General features: G+C 49.9%; 1 protein-coding gene across 1 annotated transcript in view; it reads right to left on the bottom strand.

Moving 5' to 3' along the window:
- ENG (endoglin) overlaps window positions 1-24,245 on the bottom strand; it is a 60,979-nt gene that overhangs the window by 31,590 nt on the left and 5,144 nt on the right. Inside the window, exon 2 of the mRNA XM_030535760.1 lies at window positions 10,513-10,664. Coding sequence (XP_030391620.1) covers window positions 10,513-10,664 — 152 coding nt within the window. The remainder of the gene's footprint in view (window positions 1-10,512; window positions 10,665-24,245) is intronic.

Genomic DNA, 24,245 nt, shown 5'->3' with positions numbered 1-24,245 from the left:
GGGCTTGAGGCCCAGCTGTCGCTGTCCCTGATTCACGGCATCTCCTTCAGGGAGAAGCCCAGTGTGGCTCCAAAGTCAAACTACTTCATTTGGGGTAGCACACAGGCCAGCTGTTGGTTCAGGCCCCTCTCTTGGAATAGGAGTGGTTACGTGCTAGGCTGAGACTTGGGAGAAGGGCTTCAAATCCCTGTTTAAATTAGAAACATAGCCTCTGCCTCTGTTCCCCGACTGCAACCCAGCCCTGCCTCCCACGGGGTTGGGAGGATAAATACATCGAAGCCGGCGAGATGGTCAGACAGTGCAGTGATGGGGCCAGATGAATCCCTGAGACAGATCCTTAGATAGCCTAGAAGGCAGCTTAGCGGATTGGCAAGAAGGGAAACATTTCATGGGTGGGTGAGGTTCCGTGGCCTGCAACGTGCAGGTCTGCCTAGATGATCACAATGGTCCCTTCTGGCCTTACAGTCTATGAGTCTATCAGACTGGAATCCCTGGGGCCCAAAGCACCATCCCAGTGATCAATGCAGATACCACATGACATTGCTGTACTGCCTGGCCTCTGAAGATCCCCCTACAATGCATCACCCACATAGGCCAGTAAGAGTCGTGTTACCCTACACACAGGCTAAGAGGGTCAGTGCGTCGGCTAGTATAAATCAGCATCACTCTATTGAAGATTAAGCTACTCTGATTTAAATCATCTGAGGACCTAATCTGGAGTCTGAAGTTCAGTCAGTGATCACTTTCATGACTGCACTGTTGAAGCCAGGTAGGGTGACCAGATGTCCTGATTTTATAGGGACAGTCCCAATATTTGGGACTTTTTCTTATATAGGCTTCTATTATCCCCCACCTCCTGTCCTGATTTTTCACACTTTCTCTCTGGTCACCATAAGGCAGGGGTCGGCAGTCTTTCAGAAGTGGTGTGCCAAGTCTTCATTTATTCACTGTGATTTAAGGTTTCATGTGCCAGTCATACGTTTTAACGTTTTTAGAAGGTTTCTTTCTATAAGTCTATAATATATAACTAAACTATTGTTGTATATAAAGTAAATAAGGTTTTTAAAATGTTTAAGAAGCTTCGTTAAAAATTAAATTAAAATGCAGAGCCCCCGGACCGGTGGCCAGGACCCGAGCAGTGTGAGCGTCACTGAAAATCAGCGTGCGTGCTGCCTTCGGCACCCATGCCATAGGCTGCCTACCCCTGCCCTAAAGCCAGGGCTTAAAGGGACCCTGAATGGTGACATTAGTCAGCCCACGCTGTGTGTGTTCGTTTGAGATCTTAGCCTGTAGAGCTGATGCTTGCTTAGGTGTATATAAAAATGTGTTGAAAATGTAAGTAGGCACCCAAAAAATCTGTTTCCTAAGAATAGACATGACGATAGCCAAGCGAGGCCTGGTACAACGTGAGTAGCCAAGGGAGACAATTCTGAGGCAGGTCACAGATACTTTCGGGCAAAACCCGGGTCATGTTGTTTGGGTCCTCACTGGTTTTTACAAGTGTTTTAAATAAAATGTTAATGTTTTGGGCACTGTTATCTATATTGACAATGATTGGTATGGCATTTACACAGACGTCAATTCAAATGCTGCTTAATGTTAAATAGCCAATAAGGAAGAAGAAAATATTTAATTATGGTAGTGGAACTACAGAAAATGTAAAAGGGCGATTTTATGTTAATTAATGATGGGGTGTTGTTATAACCGATTATATAAAGGGTAACAGGCTAATTTTAGCTTAGGCGCATCCATCCACCATCACGGTACTGTTAGAGAAATGATTATACCCAGTCTCCTCGTTTACGGACCACTCACCACTAATTGCGGCTTGCCTCTTAGTGTGTGAGTGTCAATGCAGTGTATGGTTACGGTGCCAGGCCTGATTGTTAAATAGATATTTGATATTAAATAACTTTTAAAATTCTATCACTCATATTATTTACAGTCCGCCACAAAATTAAATGATCTGTAACAGCCCTGGAGGCTCAAAACTTAAAGAATTCAGTTTGGTTTTAGTCCTTATTTTTAAATGACTAATTCGGGACACATAAACCTAAGGTCACAGGATCCAGGCAAACCACAGGGGCTGCCTGCATCCAGGAGCCTGTGACCGAAAGCATCACTGTATTCACACCCTACATACTAGTGCAATAATCTTTGTACAAAATATACCTTGTGAGGTATCATCTAAAAACGAATACGTTGCTGGTCAATAATATCCTAGTGAAATGTATATAGCACCATTATATGTACAGTTCTGAATTCCCCTGTTATAAGCACATGTTCAGAGCCAGACAGCCCTGCTGAGGCAACAGTTGTTACGCTGGTCTATCCTAAACAAAGAAATGTGCCTTTACCTCATGTAACATAAAAGTAGCAAACACGGTCCTCAGTTCAGCAGGGGGAGGAGAGGGTAGGAACCAGAACAATTTCTATTTCAGCAAACACAAGTGGAGGAAAAAAGAGGATGGAGCCTCCTTCTCCGCCAAACTCTGTGTTGCCTTCCTCACTGCGTGATAAACTTTCCTTGGAGGGGTAACCTTCAGAGGAATCCATTGCAAAGATTCACTGGGCTACTCAAGAAAGGGGCAGAGAACCCCGACTTCTCTCTTTCATTCAAGAAGACAAAGGCACCAGCACCTTTGGGCATTGGAGAGAGATCCTGACTGTGGATAGGATCAGTCACCAGCTTGCTGAAAGCCTGGGGTGAGAACGGCCATCTTGAACAAAGTCTGGAACCAAAACTTGGTAGATTCAGTTTTAGACTTTTAGGTGTGTTTTTGCTGGTAACAGTCTCTAATTTTATCTCTTATACTTGAACGCACTTAAAATCCTATAGTCTTTTTTTTAATAACCATGTTTTGTTTCTAATCTAAACCCATCTAGTGCTGTGTTTAAACTGAACTATCAGGTAACTCCAGTGAAAGCAACTTGAATCTTGACTCCTTAAAGGGGCAGCAACCATAATATCCCTCTGAACTCCCCAGGAGAGGGCTGGACTTTGCAGAACAGATGTTTTTGGGAAAATTCAGGACTGGGGGTGTGTTGGGGTCACCCTGCAAGTAGTAACCCAGGCTGGTGGAAGCCAGAGGGTGGCTGAGGGGCTGCAGACTGGCTGCTGGGGTCAGAGTGCTGAACCAGTTCTGTCTGGCAGACAGACACTTCAGAGTGTGACCTGCAAGCTGGTACGCTGGCTGTGTGCAGCCCAAGTTGGGAGCTACAGCAGCAAAGCCTTGTGAGGCACCCAACATTACAGGGCAGGCGATGAGACAACCCCTCACTGGGCTGGACTGCACCCTGGAATGTGACTGAGCTTCCATACAGAATTCCCTATAGATTCAGTACAGCTGGGTTCAGTCTTTTCTCTACTAGTGGGGACAGGCCCGAAGGACTGCTCATCAAATTGTTTCACTACAGGCTGCCCACAGGTGAAAAATGACATAAAAATACAATCACCTTGGCTGGCACATTATGTTCACACCAGCTTCCCTGCTGCACTGTTTGATTCTTCTGGACCTCTGGACTGCAAAATAACTGAAATCAGTGGCCAGATACTCAGCTGGTGTCTATCGACATGGCTCTATTGCTTTTAGCAGAGGATCTGGCTCAGCATCCACGAACGGGTGATGCGCCCTTTAGAAAGCAGAGAGAAGCCCAGCAGCCTTACTCCGGCCTGATACAATAAAGACTGTAAATATAACACCCAGTCCTTGGACACAGAGTTAAAGAGGAAACAGAAAAGTCTTGCGCCCTACCCTTCGGTTGGCACTTTGCATTTGGTTGCACATAGCTGTTAAGTTGGGATGCTTTTTGTTCTCTGCACGCTGCACTTTGGAATGTTCAGGCTCTGTTGGAATGCGGAGACAGCAGCCGTTATTATTGTTACTGTTTATTATTTGTATTACTGTAGCGCCGAGCAGTCCGAGTCATGGACCAGGACCCCACTGCGCTAGATGCTGTATAAGCACAGATCAGAACAGTTGTAGGAAGGAAGGATCTGAAAGGAGAGGTTGCTTATGGCAACGCCAAACATCTTTTAAACAACCAGGGATCTCGTCCTATACATCCTGAGAGATTTCACTGTCACCACAATTCTGGAAACTCTTTCATTTTGTACAAACAACAGACTGTCCTTTCCAGCCTCCCCCCGAAAAAGCAGAACTAGGTAATCATCAGCAGAGCCAGTGGGGAAATTATGAAGGCTGATTCCACCAAGTCTGCAGTTTTCTAGCAAATCTAAACGTTCATTTGAAATGACCCTCTGGCTGGATTGATTCTAGGGACCTCCTGCACCAAAGCACAGACAGGTACCACTTGAGCTAATGGACTGATTCCGTTGGCTAGGGGAAGTAGCAGGCAGATAGCCACTGAGGATCAGCTGGGGGAAGATGAAACACATGTTGTCAGTGTGCCATGTGCTTAAAAAAAACCCACACAAGCAGAAATATCCGTTTTGTCATGAATAGCCAGTAGAGCATGAACTGACAGCCTGCCGCCCTGTCACCCTAGCTTTGGAAAAGGGTGGTCTCCTCACAAATGGTCTATAGTGAAAAAAGTTACACCTGCTCTCCATGAGCGAGGGAGCATTGTCCAATGGCTGGAGCAAGTGAGGGGCTGTACTTTGCAGGCATCTAAAAAGACAAGGTTCTTGTCTCAGGGAGCTTACAGTCTGACTCACATGGACATGATCCCGAGAGCAGCTTGGGTGAAAGCACTGCAGTGCAGTGGGAAATCTTAAGCCAAAATTCAAATGTTTCACACTGATCCATTTCTCTTTCTCTCATTGGCACTCTGCTCCTTATAATCCAGTCTCTCTTGGGGAACATTACTGGCATCAATAAAAACTAGGCTTCCACAGCATGGTAGTGATTTGCTATAAAATCCTCCAATATTGTAGGATCAAGAACTGCCATTTCACTTAGTAATATCCAATCAAAGCTCCATATTGCATGGACGCGATACACACACAACTCCAGAACCACAGTAGTGAAACGTTGAAGATGAGCACCAAATACTATGATTTAGCGCTCACAGGAAGAGTTATCTTTTATCATCAGGCACTGAATATTCTGCAGAGTACTCAGGGTCCAGCAGCCCCTGCTCTCTCACTGGCTTTACCCCCAATGTATCTCTCTGGACTTCAGCAGCTGTAGTAGGGTCTAAACAGCACTGGAAAGAGGCCACTTACTAGATTTAGATTGCTAAATTTAGGATGCCGCATTTGAAATTGCTGGCTTTTATTAGTGGATTTAAAGCAAGGATGGGAAATATAAGTTGTGTCATACATAGAACTCACTCAAAAAATCACGGGCCTAAATTTTCAAACATGACTTGTGCTTTTAAGTGCTCAACTTACAGAATCTTCCAGGGACCTGATTTTCAGAGAGTCTGGGCTCAGCACTTCTGAAAATCAGCCCCCTTGAAGGTGTCTTGAATTGGGGACCCAAAAGCGGAATCATCCAAAATGACAAAGCACTTTTGAAAATTGAGGCCCACGAGTTCTAAATTTAGAACAGAGTGATTCTAGTTCCATTTGGTTTTGCCAAAACTCAGAAACAGAGCTGCTGCGTGTTGTTTGTTTTGTAAATGTTGTTCCCTTGAAAGTCCGGAGCAGGAATTAATTTCAAACAAGAATGTTTATAGTTTATGTAGCCCAGGCCTCCAGGTAGCTAGAAAATCATCTTTTCAAAAATTAAATCCTCCTTGGAAAAAAAAATAAGTGGGAAAAAAAAACCCAGTGGCTTAAATTAAATGGGAGAAATACTTCAAGACATCCAGAATAATTTAGTGGAAACTCAGAACAATTCAAAAAAGTTCTAGAGCCCAAATGAAACCCCAACACCCATTGATTCTCTCTTCCATCATTTACAGGGAAACAGTCAAGGCTGACAATCTAAAATATGTCCAGATCTGTTGTGTTTTCTATTACAGCCATGCATGTAAGGGTGTCCAGAGCTCACACACGCACTTTCCTCTCCTTTTCTCACTGCTGTATACTTTGCTCTGTGCTCCTGTGCTGGAAGTAAAGTGAAATTCACAAGATTCATGCTGTTTGACGTGCTTGTGAATTTCACGTCAGTTGTCTGCATACACCACAAAAACAAGAGGACAAGATCAGTGGGAACATACCTGTGGATTTGCAGTTATGGAGTGATACACGCTCAGCATTTCAGACTCGAAACCACTATCATAATTTGCACCAGTTGGTCCTGTCTAGCTGGCTGTCCCAGCAGAGACGACAAGAAGGACAGTCTGGGACATGAACTCCCTTTTGCTCCTAGAGGGTGCTTTCACGGCGACACCTAAGAATCAGCCCTCTGCACTGCATTTGTATCAGTGCAGGCATCAGCAGCGAGAGCACGCCGGGGACGTGCGCACAAAGCAAGGCACTCCAAGAGATCCCCCCGTACAGAGAGCCAGGAGGACAGCGGCTCAGTCAAACAAGTTACAAAGGCCTGGCCAGGGGGGCCCATGTAAACTGCAGAAAAACCCAGTGTGCCAGACTGCTTAGAGGGATAGAATCACGGGCCAACCTAGACCTCTAGCGGGGGCTAACCATGTTACTAACCCAGTATTACCCACTGGTGCACGTAGACACACAGGGTCAGAGCCCACCGACCTCGGCAGCCCCCTGCCTGCTGGCACCGGCCAGCCAGAGCAGCCTCAGCCACGCTGGCCAGCGTGGCCCCAGCCCCGGCTGTGTCAGCTGGATCGGCCCCAGCCCCAGCCGCACCGGCCGGTGAGAGCAGCCCCAGCTCCTCTCCCATTAATCAGTTAACTGATTATTTTGTTTAAACACTTAACTTCTTAAACAATATTTAAATCCCCACCCTGCACCAGTCATTCTGAGTTCTGCTCCCCCTACCTAGCAGGGAACCAAGCTGAGGCTGCCAGCCCGGTAGCACAGAGAATGACTTCCCAGCCTACTGGTCATTATACATAAAGGATCCTTTCCCAAACAGCCATACCAGACCTTTGCGCTGGGGCAGATTTTCCCCAGGTCCAGGGGCCGTTAACATAGGCCAGTGGTAGGCAACCTATGGCATGCGTGCTGGAGGCGGCACGCAAGCTGATTTTCAGTGGCACTCACCCTGCCCAGGTCCTGGCCCGGTCTAGGGGACTCTGCATTTTAATGTAATTTTAAATTAAGCTTCTTAAACATTTTTAAAACCTTATTTACTTTACTTACAACTGTAGTTTAGTTATATATTATAGACTTATAGAAAGAGAACTTCTAAAAATGTTAAAATGTATTACCAGCATGAGAAACCTTAAATGAGAGTGAATAAATGAAGACTCGGCACATCACTTCTGAAAGGTTGCTGACCCCTGATGTAGGCATAGTTTGACTGGTTAACCAGTCTATATTTGGTGGTGGTAGGGCAGCTGGGGGGCGGAGGGGGACACGGCTCCAGTGAGGCCAACAGGCTGCATGCGGGGGGAGGGGAAGAGAGGGGATTCCATGCCTGCACAGGGGCACCATTTCAGATTTGGGGGGTGGGCAACTTTAACCATGATTCGAGGGGTTCCCTAGGCAACTGAAATCTCCTGATGCATCCATTAACGTTTTTCACAGACTTATCACATTGACGGTTCATAGTCATCCTGCGATCAACCAACACACCAGTTCTTTCTCGTCCACTGTCACTTCCAGCTGGTAAGTCCCTAGCTCACAGCAAAAATTCTTGTTGTTAGTCTCTAAATGCACCACCTCGCACTTTGCACTATTAAATATTATCCCATTTCTAGTACTCCAGTTTACAAGGTCATCCAGCTCTTGTATGGCATTCCAGTCCTCCTCGGTATTGGCAAGACCTCCCAGCTTTGTGTCATCTGCAAATTTTATTAGCACACTCCCACTTTTTGTGCCAAAGTCAGTAATAAAAATGTTAAACAAGGTTGGTCCCAAAACCGATCCCTGAGGAACTCCACTAGTAACCTCCCTCCAGCCTTTCAGTATGACCCGTTGTCCAGTTCCTTATCCGTCTTTCAGTTCTCATATTAATCCCCGTCTGCTCCAATTTAGCTAACAATTTCTCATGTGGGACTGTATCAAATGCCTTACTGACATCCAGGTAGATTAGATCTACTGCATTTCCCTTGTCTAAAAAATCAGTTACCATCTCAAAGAAAAAAGAACAGGAGTACTTGTGGCACCTTAGAGACTAACACATTTATTTGGGCATAAGCTTTCGTGGTCTTTACACAAAGTAAAAAACTATTTCCCCATGCTAATTTCCCCCCTACTGTTACTCACACCTTCTTGTTAACTGTTTGAAATGGGCCATCCTGATTATCACTACAAAAGTTTTTTTTTCTCCTGCTGATAATAGCCCAACTTAATTAATTAGTCTCGTTATAGTTAGTATGGCAACACCCATTTTTTCATGTTCTCTGTGTATATATATCTTCCTACTGTATTTTCCACTGCGTGCATCCGATGAAGTGGGTTTTAGCCCACGAAAGCTTGTGCCCAAATAAATCTGTTAGTCTCTAAGGTGCCACAAGGACTCCTCATTCTTTTTGCTCATACGGACTAACAGGGCGACCACTCTGAAACCATCTCAAAGAAAGATATTAGTCACTTTGTTACCATCTCTTGAATACAACAATTGTAGAAAAATTTACAGTTACGATTCTATTATTAAAACAACAAGGAGTCCAGTGGCATCTTAGAGACTAAGGGTATGGCTACACTTGAAACCTCAAAGTGCTGCCGCGCGAGTGTGGTTGCAGCGCCAGCGCTGCACATACTCCACATCCTGATGGGGTTTAGCCGCGCTCCCAGCGCTGCAGCACTGTTTACACTGGCGCTTTACAGCACTGTATCTTGCAGCGCTCAGGGGGGTGTTTTTTCACACCCCTAAGCGAGAAAGTTGCAGCGCTGTAAAGCGCCAGTGTAGCCAAGGCCTAACAGATTTATTTGGGCATAAGATTTCATGGGTAAAACAATTCACTTCTTCTCCATGCATCTGAAGAAGTGAGTTTTTTACCCACAAAAGTTTATGCCCAAATAAATCTGTTAGGGTTTGGCTACACTTGAGCGTTACAGCGCTGGTGGTGGCTTTACAGCGCTGTAACTTACTCCCCGTCCACACTGGCAAGGCACATACAGCGCTGGCTGTACTCCACTTCAGCCTGGGGAACAACGACTATAGCACTGCTCTTGCAGCGCTGGGGTGCCAGTGTAAACAGCGATTAATCTTACTACGCTGTAACTGACCTCCGGAACCTTCCCATAATGCTTTCTAAGTAAAGATAACACTCTTTGTTTTGTTGTGAACTCGGGGCTCCCAGAGCTGCTTATCTAAAAACAAACACAGCTCCTGTTTGCTCGAGCAGAGGCAGGCTGGGGGATGAATGTCCACAGCTAGTGTTTGCTTGAGGAGAGAAGCAGCCCGGACGGGGAAGGGGGGGTCCGTTTTGGAGCAGCTGCTCATCTGGTCTGAAGGCTATTTGCATTTAGTGAATGAGAGAGGGGTGGGGGAAGGGGTCAAAACTTTAAAAATGATTGAAGGTTGGTGCTGTGTATCTTCAAGTCCTTAGAACTTGCAAGGCAGGGAGCTGACACAGTGTCAGCTCCAAAAATCCACTCTCTGTGGGTATGGCTACATTTGGAATTTCAAAGCGCTGCCCCGGCAGCGCTGCGGGAGCTGTGAGACAGCTCTCCCAGCGCTGCATGTAAACCACATCCTTTACAGGTGTAGCGTGCAGTGCTGGGAGCCGCACTCTGAGCGCTGCCGCCCTGATTACACTGACGCTTTACAGGGCTGTATCTTGCAGCGCTCAGGGGGGTGTTTTTTCACACCCCTGAGCGCGAAAGTTGCAGCGCTGTAAAGTGTGAGTGTAGCCATGGCCTCTGTCTCCCCCACGCTCCCTGTCACACTCCACCCCCCCCTTTTGAAAAGTACGTTGCAGCCTCTTGAATGCTGAGATAGCTGCCCATAATGCACCACTCCCAGCAGCGCTGGTAGCTGTCAGCGTGGCCACACTGCAGCGCTTTCCCTACACAGCTGTACGAAGGCAGCTTTAACTCCCAGCGCTGCACACCTGCAAGTGTAGCCAAACCCTTAATCTTTAAGGTGCCACTGGACTCCTCCTTGTTTTTGTGGATACGGACTAGCAGGGCTACCTCCTGATACTTGACATTCTATTACTGCAGTTCACCAAGCTTGGAACAGATCAGTTAACTTTAGGAAAGAGCCTAACAGCTCTTTCTTACCTTAATCACCTGTTAATTACTATTTATAAACAAAATTCGGACTCCCTGCCTCAGGGGCGCAAGCAGCAGCAGGTCTCCTGTCTCCTCTGCAGAACTCCTTACATTGCACTCTGCCTGAGGCTTGCAGTTTGGGGGTGGGGGCAACGTCCTCCCTTGCCCCCCCTCTCCCAAACTCTGCCTATGAAGCCATACTCTCCAGGCAGTGAAAGCACCTGGTCTGTCTGCTGACAGGGAGCAGACATTGTGTCACTGTGTCTCTCCCCCACCCTCCAAGCCCCCCAGTCACTGACCTGGGTCTCTACTTTTACTTGGAGAACGTGGACCTCCTGGAGTTTCCCCACGGTGCTGCGGCTCACGCAGCCGCGCGCAGTCTTGCCTGTCATGTAAGACACCTTGTCCTTCGTGATCTGCTGAAGGGTGCAAACATCACCGCTCGTGGGACCTAGAGGGGAAGGAAGCAACACACTGTCAGTCATCTCGCTGCAGTACAGAACGGCTGCAGTGAGAAGGGGGGCTCCTGGGGGCAAGGAGCACAGGAGAAGACAGAAGGGCCTGGCACATCAGGAGGGGAGCAGGAGCACAGAGTGGCCAGGGAAGAGAAGGAGTCAGGGATGCAGGGGGGAGCCCAGGAAAGGATACAGATCAAAGGGCAACTGAAGCATTAGCTAAGAAGCCTGGATGGTGGGAGGGGAGAAAGCTGCAGTGCATAGTCCTTACTGGAACAAGAGGAGCCTGGGAGCCCATCTCCTGCCAGTTTCCAAGGATTTATAAGGTCAAGGCACAACACTTAGCCCTGAAGGGGCGGTTCTAGAGTAAGGAAGCAAGGAAGGACAGACAAATAACTCGAACCGTTCCTAGGTTACTGAAAAGGACATTTCCTCAATCAGCTGTAGCTGCTCTTTAAAAAAGGTAACCAAACAGGATTCTTCCTAGCGCTTTGGCTAAGAGGTGGGTGGACACACCCTCTCCCTGGAGAACGCATCTCGTCTTTGCAGCTGTATAGACTTGATCAGGGACGGCTTTTTTGTCTCTAACTATGACCTTCACCGCATATTTTCAAGCCAGTCTCCATCCGTGGTGGAGCTCCACTGACTTCCATCAGGGTCTGTCAGGGCCAACTCTGAGACTAGCTCCAGTGAAAAGCAGCAGCAAAATTATTCAGACACTAGAACTATGCTGATAGAGGAGAAAGTCCAAATTAAAGCTACGCTTCCTCGTTTTGCCCTGTGCCGGGGTAACAACAGACATCACAGGTCACCCCTGGGCCCTCAGCCCTGGATCCCCAGCACTAAACATGTGAACCGCCACCATCTGAGCTGAAGGAGTAACTCTGCTAACTGGTACCTGCAGTACAGTCCTATCCACTGTAAGCCAGCCACAGAGCAGGGCTGGATAATACACCCAATAGTGGGCTCCACCAGCATAATGTAGGGCTCTCCAAATAATCTCATCAGCCACACATGCTGCTGTACTTTGTATTACTGTAGCACCTAGAGGCCCCAATCCAATGTGGGCCCTATCGTGCTAGGCACTGTACAAGCATATAACAAGAGATGGGCCGTGCCCTGAAGAATTTACAATCCAAATAGATAAGGGTGGTAGGGGAAACAGAGATGAAGTGACTTGCCCAAGGTTACCCAGCAGGTCTGTGGCAGAGTCAGGAACAAAGCTCAGGTCTTCTGAGTCCCAGCCCAATGCCTTATCCAAGACCCATAGGGTTAGAAGGGAGCACAAAGGTAATTTAGTCTGACCCCCAAAATATGGCTCTGGTGGGACTCAAACCCACAACCTTTGAATGACTTCATCTGTCACTAAGCTAGAAGACCAATGCGCTATTCATTATGCTACAGAGCCCATATAGCATATGCCTAGTCTTAGTTCCTCTGAGCAGTGTCCACTGACACCTTAGCTGCCATTGAGGGACGTTGGGTGCTGTCCTGGGCTCTCTGCTCAGATCCCCCGATTTTCAATCTCTGACCTCACTCCTGCTCCTATTTTTAAATTTGTTGCCCTACACACCCACTTGTGACCTGGGATTAGCGGTTCTTCCCCCTTAGCTATGGGGAGGGGGCTTTAGGTTTGGGTGGGCCTAGACCCGCCTTTCCCAGATTTGCAAATAGCACATCACACTGCCTACTCAGCCACAAATCTTCCACCTTTAAACACCCCCATGCTTCGGGGGTTGAAATCCTGAACCTTATTCAAAGTGAAATTTTCAGCCCCATCCATACAAAACTGACCATGAATAAATTGTGAGATCTCAGCACACCAGAGCACAGAGAAATACGTGAATCGCACACCCATTATGGGGGATCAGAGCTTATGCTTCAGGATATGAGCTGTCAATTCCCACCGAGGTCAGGAATCCCAGCCCTGCGCCCTCCCACCTAAACACACAGCATTTCGCAACAGGCCAAGTGCTCGATGCTGGGTCTTTTAAAAAAATTCCTCTGAAGTGTCACATATTGGCCACTGCCCAAGACAGGAGATTGAACTTAATAAAGCTCTGATCCGGTATGGAAAATGCTATGTCCCTGCTGCAACCAAACACTTGACAAAATCATGCTATACCTTTCACAAACAATTGAGCACAAGAAGTCCTCCCCCCCACCCACAAGCCACGTACACCCCCTGGTCTGCAACACAGCAAGAGGAAATCGGAAAGATCAGAAGCTGTTATTTAAGTCATCTAAAAACCGGGGCAAGCAACATTTTACTGAGGGAACAATAACAATGTGCCATTCAAAAAAACAAAACAGAAAATCTAAGTTACTGGAATGCATGTGGAATCCTTGTACGAGGCAAGTTAGAGACCTGATCCTGCAAGCAGATCTTATTCTCGCTGACTGCAATGCAGCTGCCTGGTGAATTGTCCCATTGAAGGCAATGGGACTTCTGAAGCCGAAAGTTGCTACTCGGGGAGTAAGGGCTATCAGAATATGCTCCCCTGGCTCTGTTTGGCAGAAGCTGAGACTAGAACTGGCCAAACCGCATGAAAATAAAAACACAACAATATCGAGGAAAATAAATATAAATAAAATACATATTTTTTGGTGGCCATTTTGCCCTGACCTTGAAAAAAATTTCATCCTGCTAGAGCTGAGACTCAGAGAAACGGGTGAGGACGTGGCGAAACACCTCATCTCACACAGACCACTAGGCAACCTGAGCTGGATTCAGACCAGCAATGACCTAGAGGTATTTGGTTCCATATCCCGCTGGAACAAGTCCCCGGCTTGTGACACTTTATGACTGAGCACTTGCTGCTGCTGAAGGGCAGGCATTGGCCACCCTGCTCTGGATGAAGACAGGGCAGGGAATTGCAGTAGGGGCTGGCTGGTTTCCCCTTTCTGCATCCTGAGGTTCTCAGTGATATTAAGGAAGTGAGGTGCATATAGGGAGAGAACAGGCTCCGTGGATACAGAACGTCGAGAATGACAGGCGGGTTGACAACTCTCTGTCTCCTGTGTGAATGGCCCAGGCACGGAGGGACAGGAGCTGTCAGTGTTATGGTGGTGAGACCCCTTTCCTACAGGCAGCGAATGAAGACAAAGCAAAGGAAGAAAATATACTAATTAAAGTGTTTGCGTGTGTATGAGAGAGAGAGAGAGAGACAGACAGACAGACGGCTCTCACCAGAGGGATCAGAATTGTTCATTTGTGTGTCAGAGGCCCTATACAGCTAACAGCTCATGGAGATTCTACTTTGGCACGCAGGCCTGGACTATCAGCGCAAGATCTGATGTTCCTGCTGCTTCAGTTAAGTTCCTAGTGGCCCTGGCATTCAGCACTGCAACAGCTGTGAAGCCTTAGGCTCCTACAGACGTTTTACAACAGCATCCTCATGTAACAAAGGATTCACTAGGGTGATGGTGGTGAACTGCGACACACCATGAGGCCTTCCTTAAAGGGAGCTCAATATCCTTTGCCAAACCTCCTGACTCTGAAGCAGAGGGAGTGAAACGGGGTCCAATAGCTAGGCCTGGCTGCCCCTTCAGGGTAATGTTTTCTTTGGAGATGGCCAGCCATTGAAAGGATTTCCATCACTTCCCTCTGGGGACTGACGCTCCCCAGTGGCTCCAGACAACTGCATGCAAGCAGAGGCGTCTGGAGGCAGCGGGGCTGGGCCGGATGCTAGGCCTGGATTGTCCAGACGCCCTGACGTTGAAGGAGGAGAAGGGTGGATGACTGGACGATGCTATCTACAGCTCCAGTGAGTGACAGGAAATGGAAGGCCCTAGGAATGGGAATGGAAATTTACACAAACGTGTCAGCCGTGCTGAATGAAAGGAGGATGGAGCACAGGAGAACGGGGAAGGCGCAGGGAAGCCGCAAGGTCAGGGTGCTGGTCTTATGCAAATGACAGTCACTTCATTTGCATATCTCATGAACACATTCCCCTTTACAGAAAGAACAGCCGTGTCCCGTTTCCCAGAATTCAAGCCTGCAGCAGGGAATGAGCTGTAGGAACATAGGCCCAGCCGTGCTCCTCCCTGGCTGGCGCCCGGGAAACTCTGGCTGCTCCGAGACTCGGCTCTGTCCCTGGTTGTTCTCTGTCCTAGGCTGGGTGGGGACTGAGGTTGGGGTGCTGACCCCTACTGCTTGCCCTGGCCAGGGAGGGAGACCTGGCTGCTCCCTGCCATCTGCTAAGGGCTGCGGGGCCACTCCTAGCCCTTAACTTCCTGCTGGGGGGCTTCAGGCTGCTGCTCCTGGGGATGGAGGGGCAGGAGCCTTTGGCCCAGGCTGCCATTTTCTGGCTTGCAGGATAGCGGCTCTTGGCAGCTCCCTGGCTTGGCTGGGCTGGGCTGGGTTGCGGAGGGGAGCCCTGGTTGCAGCTCCTGGGGGGAGGGTGGCTCTGGGCCTGGTCTGCTGCTCCCCCCCGGGACTGGTCTTAGAGTCCTTGGCTCTAAACATAGAGATCCCACCTACAGCAGCCCTAAGCCCAGAGACGGAGCCTTGAGCATCCACTCAGGGGCCTGAAGCACTTAGTTTGGAACAGTGCAGGGAGCTGCTGAACCCAGGGGCCTCCCAGCCCCAGCCCCCACAGGGATCCTGGACAGGCCACAGTAAGAGGGACATGTATTGGGAAGCTTTGGCCTAGGCTGACACCTGCAAAGCCACTGAGGGATTTGCACACTCAGATCCCACTAAAGGCAACTTCGATCTCAGCCACTTCCCCAAGGCCCCAGGCTGGGACACAGTCAGGCTGGGGGGATGGGGGAGAGGAGGAGAGTTGGGCTCAATGCAATGCATTCAGCAAGCAACACTCAGGCTAGTGTGCCGGCCAGAGGCCCCTGCTTGTGCGATCCAGTGCCTCACAGGGTTAGTAATAGTAGTGAGCCCTGTGACAGCACTTCACAGCTTCCCCCATTAGCTCACTCCCCCTTCTCTGAAGCTGCAAGGTCAAGGTGGGTCCCCACTGCTCTGCCCTTCCCCCAGCCTTCGATTTTCTGAGTAGTCCTCAGCGCTGGCACCTGCCCCAGCTTCTGCTCAGAGCTCCCCCAGATCAACAGAAACATGACACTGATGGGATCTACTGGGTAACACTCCATGGCAGCGATACTCAGACCTCAGGGGTTCAGGAGCCAAATTAGCGCCCAACAGTACCCAAAAGAGCCCCCGGCGTCTGAGTGCATTGTTTCATTTACTACTGTACCAGTCGTATTTACAGTAGGATAGGAAAATGTTTTTATATATATATATATACACCATGTATGTGCCTCTGTGTAAGTGTATATATATAATTCTCACAGCAAATAAGTTAATAACAGTGTAAGTTGATAACTTAATTGGTTAATAACATAGTAATAGGATCCTGATTGGTTAATAACTTAGATTGGTTAATAAGTAAATCCCACAGTGTTTTAATACCACGTGCTGCACAACCACTTGTGGCTTGCAAGCCACAGTCTGAGTATTGCTGCTCTGTGGTCTGTGTTGTGGCCAGGAGCTCAGATGAGATGATCATGACGGTCCCTTCTGGCCTTAGGATCCTTTCCTTGCTTGCTCACAGGGTCTGAATAGCGGCAGTGAGAATGGACCAGCGGCTTGTTAACTTCACTCTGCTGTTGGGCAGAGCTGGCAGAGGAGCAGAGCTGTCTGTCTTTAGACTCGGACACCTAGTCCTGTGTCCCTTTACACTCTGTTCTCCTTTGGACAGTTTGCTTCATGAGCATTAGAACTAGGAAATATCCTAGGTAAATCCACGCGTGAAAAGGCACACACTTTGAAACGACAGCCTATGTGCTGCCAAAAATGGTGGCTTCGCCGCTGCCACCCCACAACACAACACCACACGCACGCGTCGAGGAAATCTTCCTTTCATAAAGATTTTTCAAGGCCTGCTAATGGACTCGGTCAGCGTCCAAGCCCAGTTTCCTGCACCCAGTCTGCAGAAGATGCGACCACAGCTGTGACTCACACAGAGTGACAGCTGGAAAGATGGGGGCTGGGGAGAAGAGAAGTCAAATAAGGAGAAAGCAAGTTCCAAAGCTGCCCTGGTACTAGGGTCACAGACCAGGCCTCGTCCAGGACGCTGCGTCCACTGCCCACCTATTGTCTTGCACTTCCTCAACACACTAACTAGACCAGCCATGCAGTCAGCAGCATCAGGAGGAAGATAAACAGAGGCTTATCTGGGCTCCACAGCCAGCGTCACTCTTCCCCTCCAGCCCTACCCCAATCAGCCAGTCTGGGGTAATTCAGCCAGGACTAGACACCAGGCTCCTGCTGCTGCTCAGAACACTAGACAGGCCCGATCCGTGTCTAGCGTTATGGCCCCGATTCTGCCTCGCACTGAGGGACTAGCACGCAAAGGGGAAAGATTAGATCGCCGCGGCGACCGGGAGCTGCTGGGGATGGTTTTCAAGATCACATACCGCGGAGGGAGATTACCCAACCCTCTGGCCTGGGTGTGAAGCCTTCCACCTACAGAGTGACAGTTGGACCATGCCGGCTGGGAGGAGCCGGCCACTCAGCGTCCTAGGCCGGCAGAGCCAGAGGGGAGACCTTTCACCCTCAGCCCCATCGGCTCTTAGCGCCCCACTCATCAAAACATTGCCCAGCACACAAACCATTCCATCAAATTCCCCATGTCACTCAGCACCCCGCCCCCACTGTACATCACGCCGCGCTCCTGTGCCCAGCGACGCATTAGCATTAACTGGCGCCGTCCCGTGAAACACCTTCCCCCTATGATCCGTCAGCCCCACGTCACTTAACCCTCCCTTCGGCTCCAACAGGGCACCTCCACCCCACTCACTGCCCCCTTCCAGTCCATGTATCACCCAACCCCCACTTGTGCTCCACACCCCAGCTATATGCTATCAGAGGCCCCCATCACCTAATGCCTTGACACATCAAACACCCCTGTCTCACCTAACGCTCCTCCTGCTCCCTTGGCTGGGTACATCCGCATGTCCCCAGTTCATAGCACTGTCTCTGCTCTGGCCAACACCCCTGCCCCCCCTTGCTATGCGCCAACCCCTTAATCAAGGGGCCTTCAGCACAGTGCTCCTGACGCTGAACTCCTACCCTGTCCCCAGATCATAGGAGCCCACCGTCCATCCTTCTCTCCACTGTTCCACCCTCTCATGGGGCGCAGATGCTGAGAAGGGAAAACCTCATCTCTGGCAGGCACTGCCAGAACAGGATTCAGCATCCTGCAAGCAAGGTGTAAGGGCCTCCCCCTGCGGAGGGCTCCGGGCTGGCAGCGTTACACTCAGGCTCGTCAGCTCCCCATGCCCGCTGTGCATAAACATGATTTGCTCCTCATGTCGCTGGTATTCGTCGGGGGTGGGGGGGAAAGGAGCCTGGCTCCAGCATTATGTAATGATCAGATAACACAGCTCAGCTGGGCCCAGCCTGCAGGGCCCCGGGGCGATCAGATAAGAGAGCCTTTATTTTTGTACTCCAGGAAAAAAAATCTTGTTCAAACGCCTTCCCTCCCATCCACCCCCCCCCCAGTCCCAGCACAGACGAGACCAGGGAGCTGGGAAGGCCCTGACGCGTCACCCTGTCTGCCCAGAGCATGGGCTTGGGGGAGGGGGGTAAGTCCTGTTTTCTATAAGCAGATCAAGGAGACACTAACCAAACAAGTGCAGAACAATGGCACTGACCCTGGGGTGCAGTGGCATGGAGGAAATCATATGCATAGATGGGGTGGGAAAGAATTCCCATACAGACACAGAGTATGACCCACAGTCCAGGTAGAACTGAACAGAGCCAGGGATTGATAATGAGATTTGGTCCCTTTCACCTGTAGCTTGATGGTTTCAAGTGGGGACTAACCATCATGGCCATGAAAAGCATCTTGGCTTGGCACACATAGAACGAGCTGGTGGGTCTCAGTCCAGGAGCCATGGCCCAAAACCCAACACCATTGCTGGTACTAACTGGTCCCTGGCTGGCTGTCTCAGCAGAGAGGCAAAGATTGCCTGGGCCATGGAATGTTAACTCTCCTCTCTCCAGCTCACCATTACGGGGCAGTGCCTGACGGGAGTGGAGATGGGGGAGAAGGCTCTCTGCTACTGCCATGGCAGGACCTTTCCTGGGGATGAGCCCAGAGCATCAGCCTCTAGGGCTTTCACCAGCACTAAATCATTTAAAAACTAAATACACACACAGAGCCCTGCCGCCACTCACTCAGACCTAGTGTGAATCGCATCTGGTCTGGGCTGACACGGGGGAAGATTCTGGAGTTGGTTGCTATTTCTGGCCTTTTAAGGGTTGGGAACTTTACCAGTTTGCTCAGTGGGATAACTGGGAGTCTATCTGCATTTATTATTTACTTGTTTCTGAATCAGGCGCTTTCCCTTCCATGTCTTAGGCACTGTCCGCGACTGGTCATCCCAACAGGCAGATTTTGTAAGGCTAAACCTAAGGCCGGGAGCCCTGATCCTGGGAGGATATACAGGTTTGTCAATTTTGCAGTGACACTAACAGCTGTTGTCATCAATTCTCATGTACAGGCTAAGAAAAACACAGCAAGTGAACGACTGGTGAAAAGCCAAGGGGATTCAGAACTCTTAGCTTTAGTAACTGATGGGGCTGTTAGTAACTCAGGCCTTGGCTACACTGGAGAGTTGCAGCGCTGGTGGTGGGTTTACAGCACTGCAACTTACTCTGTGTCCACACTTGCAAGGCACAGCCAGCGCTGCAACTCCCTGGCTGCAGCGCTGGCAGTACACCTGGTTTGCTTGGGGTGAACAATTGCAGCGCTGGTGATGCAGTGCTGCTCGTCAAGTGTGGCCACCAAAAGCGCTGTTATTGGCCTCCAGGGTATTAGGAGGTATCCCAGAATACCTTTTCAGCCACTCTGCTCATCAGTTCGCACTCTACTGCCCTGGCCTCAGGTGACTCGTCCTTTAAATGCCCCAGGAATTTAAAAAATCCCCTTCCTGTTTGCTCAGCCAGGTGTGGAGTGCAATCAATCAGTGAATCTTTCCAGGTGATCATGCCTCCACATGCCAAACGAGCCCCAGCATGGAGCAATGGCGAGTTGATGGACCTCATCAGTGTAGGAATTATGATACCTATGGGCAGATATCAAAGTCCATGCTGGAAAGGGGCCATGACTGGGACACGGTGCAGTGCAGGGTTAAAGTAAAGGAGCTGTGGAGTGCCTATTGCAAAGCCCGCGAGGGAAACCGCCGGTCAGGTGCTGCCCCCATGACCTGCCATTTTTACAAGGAGCTGGACGTGATATTTGGGGGTGACCCCACTGCCAATCTGAGGACCACGATGGACAGTTCAGAGCAGGGAGAGGAGAGGGAGGTGTGGGGGGGGAGGAAACCGAGAGTGAGGGTACTGGGGTGGTGGGAGACACTCTGGAGTCCCAGAGGCATGCAGCCAGGAGCTCTTCTCAAGCCAGGAGGAAGCTAGCCCATCGCAGCAGCTGGAACTTGTGGGTGAAGAAGAAGCAGAGGAGCGGGTTACCGGTAAGCAGCTTTTATTTTCAGGATGGAACTGTTTTTGGAGAGGAGGGGGGGTTATGGCTGCATGCATGCATGCCTAGATGTGGAATAGCCCATTGATGTGGTCTATCACGTCGCGGTAATCGGTGTCTGTAATCTCTTCAAAAGTTTCTGCCAGAGCGTGGGCAATGCGCTTGCGCAAGTTTATAGGGAGAGCCACTATGGTCCTTGTCCCAGTCAGGCTAACGCGTCCGCGCCACTGTGCCACGAGGGGTGGGGGGACCATTGCTGCACACAGGCAAGCTGCACAGGGACCAGGGTGGAATCCACATTGCTGTAGAAGACCCTCCCGCTCTTCCCAGGTAACCCGCAGCAGTGAGATATCTTGCAGGATTAACTCCTGTGGAAAATGTAGGGAGACTGTTCAGTGCAGTTCTCCCCCCACCCCCCGCTGCTCTGTGCCTTCCCCAATGCACAGAAACCCCAATGCAGCCCTGAACCAAGCAGTTCCCCTTCCCAGGTGAGCAGCGGCAGCGAGATGGCTTCCAGGATTAACTAACTCCTGCACTCACATTCCCCATTACTCACCATGTCTTCGCTGCTGTGGCCTCTCTGTGCTGTGTTTGGTATGTGCAAAGTATGCTACAATGAGACTAAAAACTCCTTAACTGTGATTATACACAATGCAGCCACTGTAATAAATGTTTCCATTTTTGTTTTTTTTCTAATGACAGTGTCCTTGACTAGTACTAGTAATCTACCGGGCCTATCACAGACTGCTGAAAAGCTACAAAACCTGAGGAGGAAACCAAGAAAAAGCAAAGAAGATTTGGTGAAAGCAGTTATGAATCAGTCTGCCAGAGAGAGTGAGAGGCTGCAGGACTGGAGAGAAAAAATTCAGCAGTGGAGGGAAACGCAAAGCAGGAGAAAGGAATTGGCTAAGAAGAAAAGCACAAGGCAGCTGATAAGCCTCCTGGCGTGCCAAACGGAGTGTATGCAGTCACTCGTAGCCATGCAGGCAGAGCACTACCGTGCTGCCCCCCCCCCCCCGTCCCAAAGCTCTCTCCCTTGTGCCCCAATATCAGCTCAAAACCCCCTTCTCCAGCATCCGAGTTCTTACCACCACCAGCTGCCCCCAACACCTGTATGTTCACCTAGGAGCCCTGAGAACTATGACCCTTACCCTCTGCACTCAACCCCCATCACCATGCAGCATTTTCATCCTGAAGTGCAGCAGTCATTGCACAGCACTCCAGGCAGGACATATTCAAACCTCTGACTGTACAGTTCACCACCCTACTTCCATGCCCTTTTACATACTTTCTTTTCAATAAATGATTTCTTGGCTTTTAAAACAGTTTTTATTATTTCAGAAAGTGAAAGATACCGTACCCCAAGGAAAAAACAGGCACTGCAAATCATTGTAACCACTGCACTTCACTCCTGTGCAAGGCACCAAACATTACTGTTGGCTTTCAGCCTCAAATTGCTCCCTTAAGGCATCCCTAATCCTTGTAGCCCTGTGCTGGGCCTCTCTAGTAGCCCTGCTCTCTGGCTGTGCAAATTCAGCATCCAGGCGTTGAACCTTGGAGGTCCATTCCTGACAATGTTTCACCCTTCCCTTCACAAATATTATGGAGGGTACAGCACGTGGATATAACCGCAGGGATGCTGCTTTCCCCCAAGTCTAGCTTCCCATAAAGAGATCTCCAGCGCCCTTTTAAATGGCCAAAAGCACACTCCACAGTCATTTGGCACTGGCTCAGCCTGTAGTTGAACTGGTCCTTGCTCCTGTCAAGCTTCCCTGTATACAGTTTCATGAGCCAAGGCATTAATGGGTAAGCGGGGTCTCCAAGGATCACAATGGGCATGTCAACGTCCCCTACTGTGATCTTCCGGTCTGGGAAAAAAGTCCCAGCCTGCAGCTTCCTGAACAGGCCACTGTTCCGAAGATGCATGCATCATGCACCTTTCCAGGCAGCCTGTGTAAATGTCAATGAAACTCCCACGGTGATCCACAAGCACCTGGAGAACCATAGAGAAATACCCCTTCCGGTTAATGTACTCGGATGCCAGGTGGGGTGGTGCCAGAATAGGAATATGCGTCCCATCTATCGCCCCTCCACAGTTAGGGAAACCCATTTGTGCAAAGCCATCCAGAATGTCCTGCACGTTCCCCAGAGTCACGGTTCTTCTTAGCAGGATGCGATTAATAGCCCTGCAAAACTTGCATCAACACGATTCCAACGGTCGACTTTCCCACTCCAAACTGGTTTGTGACCAATCGGTAGCTGTCTGGAGTTGCCAGCTTCCAGATTGCAATAGCCACCCGCTTCTCCACTGGCAGGGCAGCTCTCAGTCTCGTGTCCTTGCCCCGCAGGGTGGGGGCGAGCTCCTCACACAGTCCCATGAAAGTGGCTTTTCTCATCTGAAAGTTCTGCAGCCACTGCTTGTCATCCCAGACTTGCAGGATGATGTGATCCCACCACTCAGTGCTTGTTTCCCAAGCCCAAAGGCGGCGTTCCACGGTGCTGAGCATGTCCGTTACTGCCACAAGCAATTTAGTGTCACACGCGTCAGGCGAATTGATATCATCGTCGGACTCCTCACTGTCACTTTGGAGCCGAAGGAATAGCTCAACTGCCAAACGTGATGAGCTCGCGACACTCATCAGCAAAGTCCTCAGCAGCTCGGGCTCCATTTCCCACAGAAATCGCGCTGCACAGAGACTCACAATGGCGCCAAACTGCTGGGATGTGAAGCGATGCACCATGGGGCGTTGGGACAGGAAGCGGAATGACCCGCACCCTTCCGTCCCCTTCCCACAACCCACGGCGCCAAAATGGGACGAGGTGTTCGGTGGGATAGCTGCCCACAATGCACCACTCCCAACAGCGCTGCAAATGCTGCAAATGTGGCCACACTGCAGCGCTGTTGGGAGTGGTCCCTACACAGCTGTACAAAGACAGCTGTAACTCTCAGCGCTGCACACCTCCAAGTGTAGCCATGCCCTCAGGGAAGACATTCATTTAAAGCCTTTTAAAAACTGACTTAGCACCCTTCACTCCCCATGATTTAATTAGTCAGAGTCACTTGGGTCCTTCTGCTTTTCAGAGCTGATTTGTTACCGCTCCGTCTTCCTGGACTGGCTGAGGAGGTGAAGTGAACTCATTGGAGGTCATGCAGTGGCTCTGTGGGATTAGCATGTGTCACGGAGTCACTGGGCGATGCTCTGGAACTGCTCCCCACCAAGCCAGTCAGGACTTTGGGGGAGCCTCCTCTCCTTGGAGCAGACTTGTTCAGGACAAGAAGCTCACACGTCTTCAACTCCTGGGTCTCTCCTTGCCGCATTCAGCATCCTCTGCCCCTCTGTGCGCTTCCCTCAGCGAGCCCACCTCAGTGGGGTCCTGAGGAAGCCACAGGGTCCTGCACCCCCACTTGGCAGTCAGACGTGACTCTCAGCCAGCCAGTAAAACAGAGGTTTATTCAATGACAGGAACAGGGTCTAAAACAGAGCTCGTAGATACAGTGAACCGGACCCTCGGCCGGGTCATTCTGAGGGGCAGTGAACCAGACCCCCCATGTCTGCACTTCACTCCTCGACCCCCAGCCAGCTCCAGACTAACAAACCCTCCCCAGCCCTCCTCTCTGTTCAGCTCCTTTCCCCGGGACACAAGGTCACCTGATCTCTGTCTCCAACACCTTCAGCTGGCACCTTTGCAGGGGAGGGGCCCAGGCCATCAGTTGCAAGGAGACAGAGTGCCAGGCATTTAGGTGCACTGGCCCTTTGCTCTGCCAGATACTTAAGAACTGCCATGGGGACACTGAGGCACCAACACAGTATTCAGAGAAATATTAAGAACAATTCCCAGTTCGTCAGAGCATGAGAATCCAGGGCTCTGAGCTGTGACCAATGGATCACACAGGCCTACCTGCCATCTCTGGCAGCTCCAGGACAGACCCCCCAGGAAATCTGCAGCTCAGGCTGTGTGTTAACTCATCAACCCAGGAAGGTATTTTACTAGGTTAACTAACCGCAGGCACTGCATGATGCAGCGATGGAAATCCACAGGTCAATGGAGTAGGTGAAAGCTGTCTCGGACCATTTC

This window comes from Gopherus evgoodei, chromosome 16 (genome assembly GCF_007399415.2).
Source record: "Gopherus evgoodei ecotype Sinaloan lineage chromosome 16, rGopEvg1_v1.p, whole genome shotgun sequence".
NCBI lineage: Eukaryota > Metazoa > Chordata > Testudines > Testudinidae > Gopherus > Gopherus evgoodei.
The sequence above is the reverse complement of the archived record's forward strand: the minus strand, read 5'-3'. Positions and strand labels throughout refer to the sequence as shown.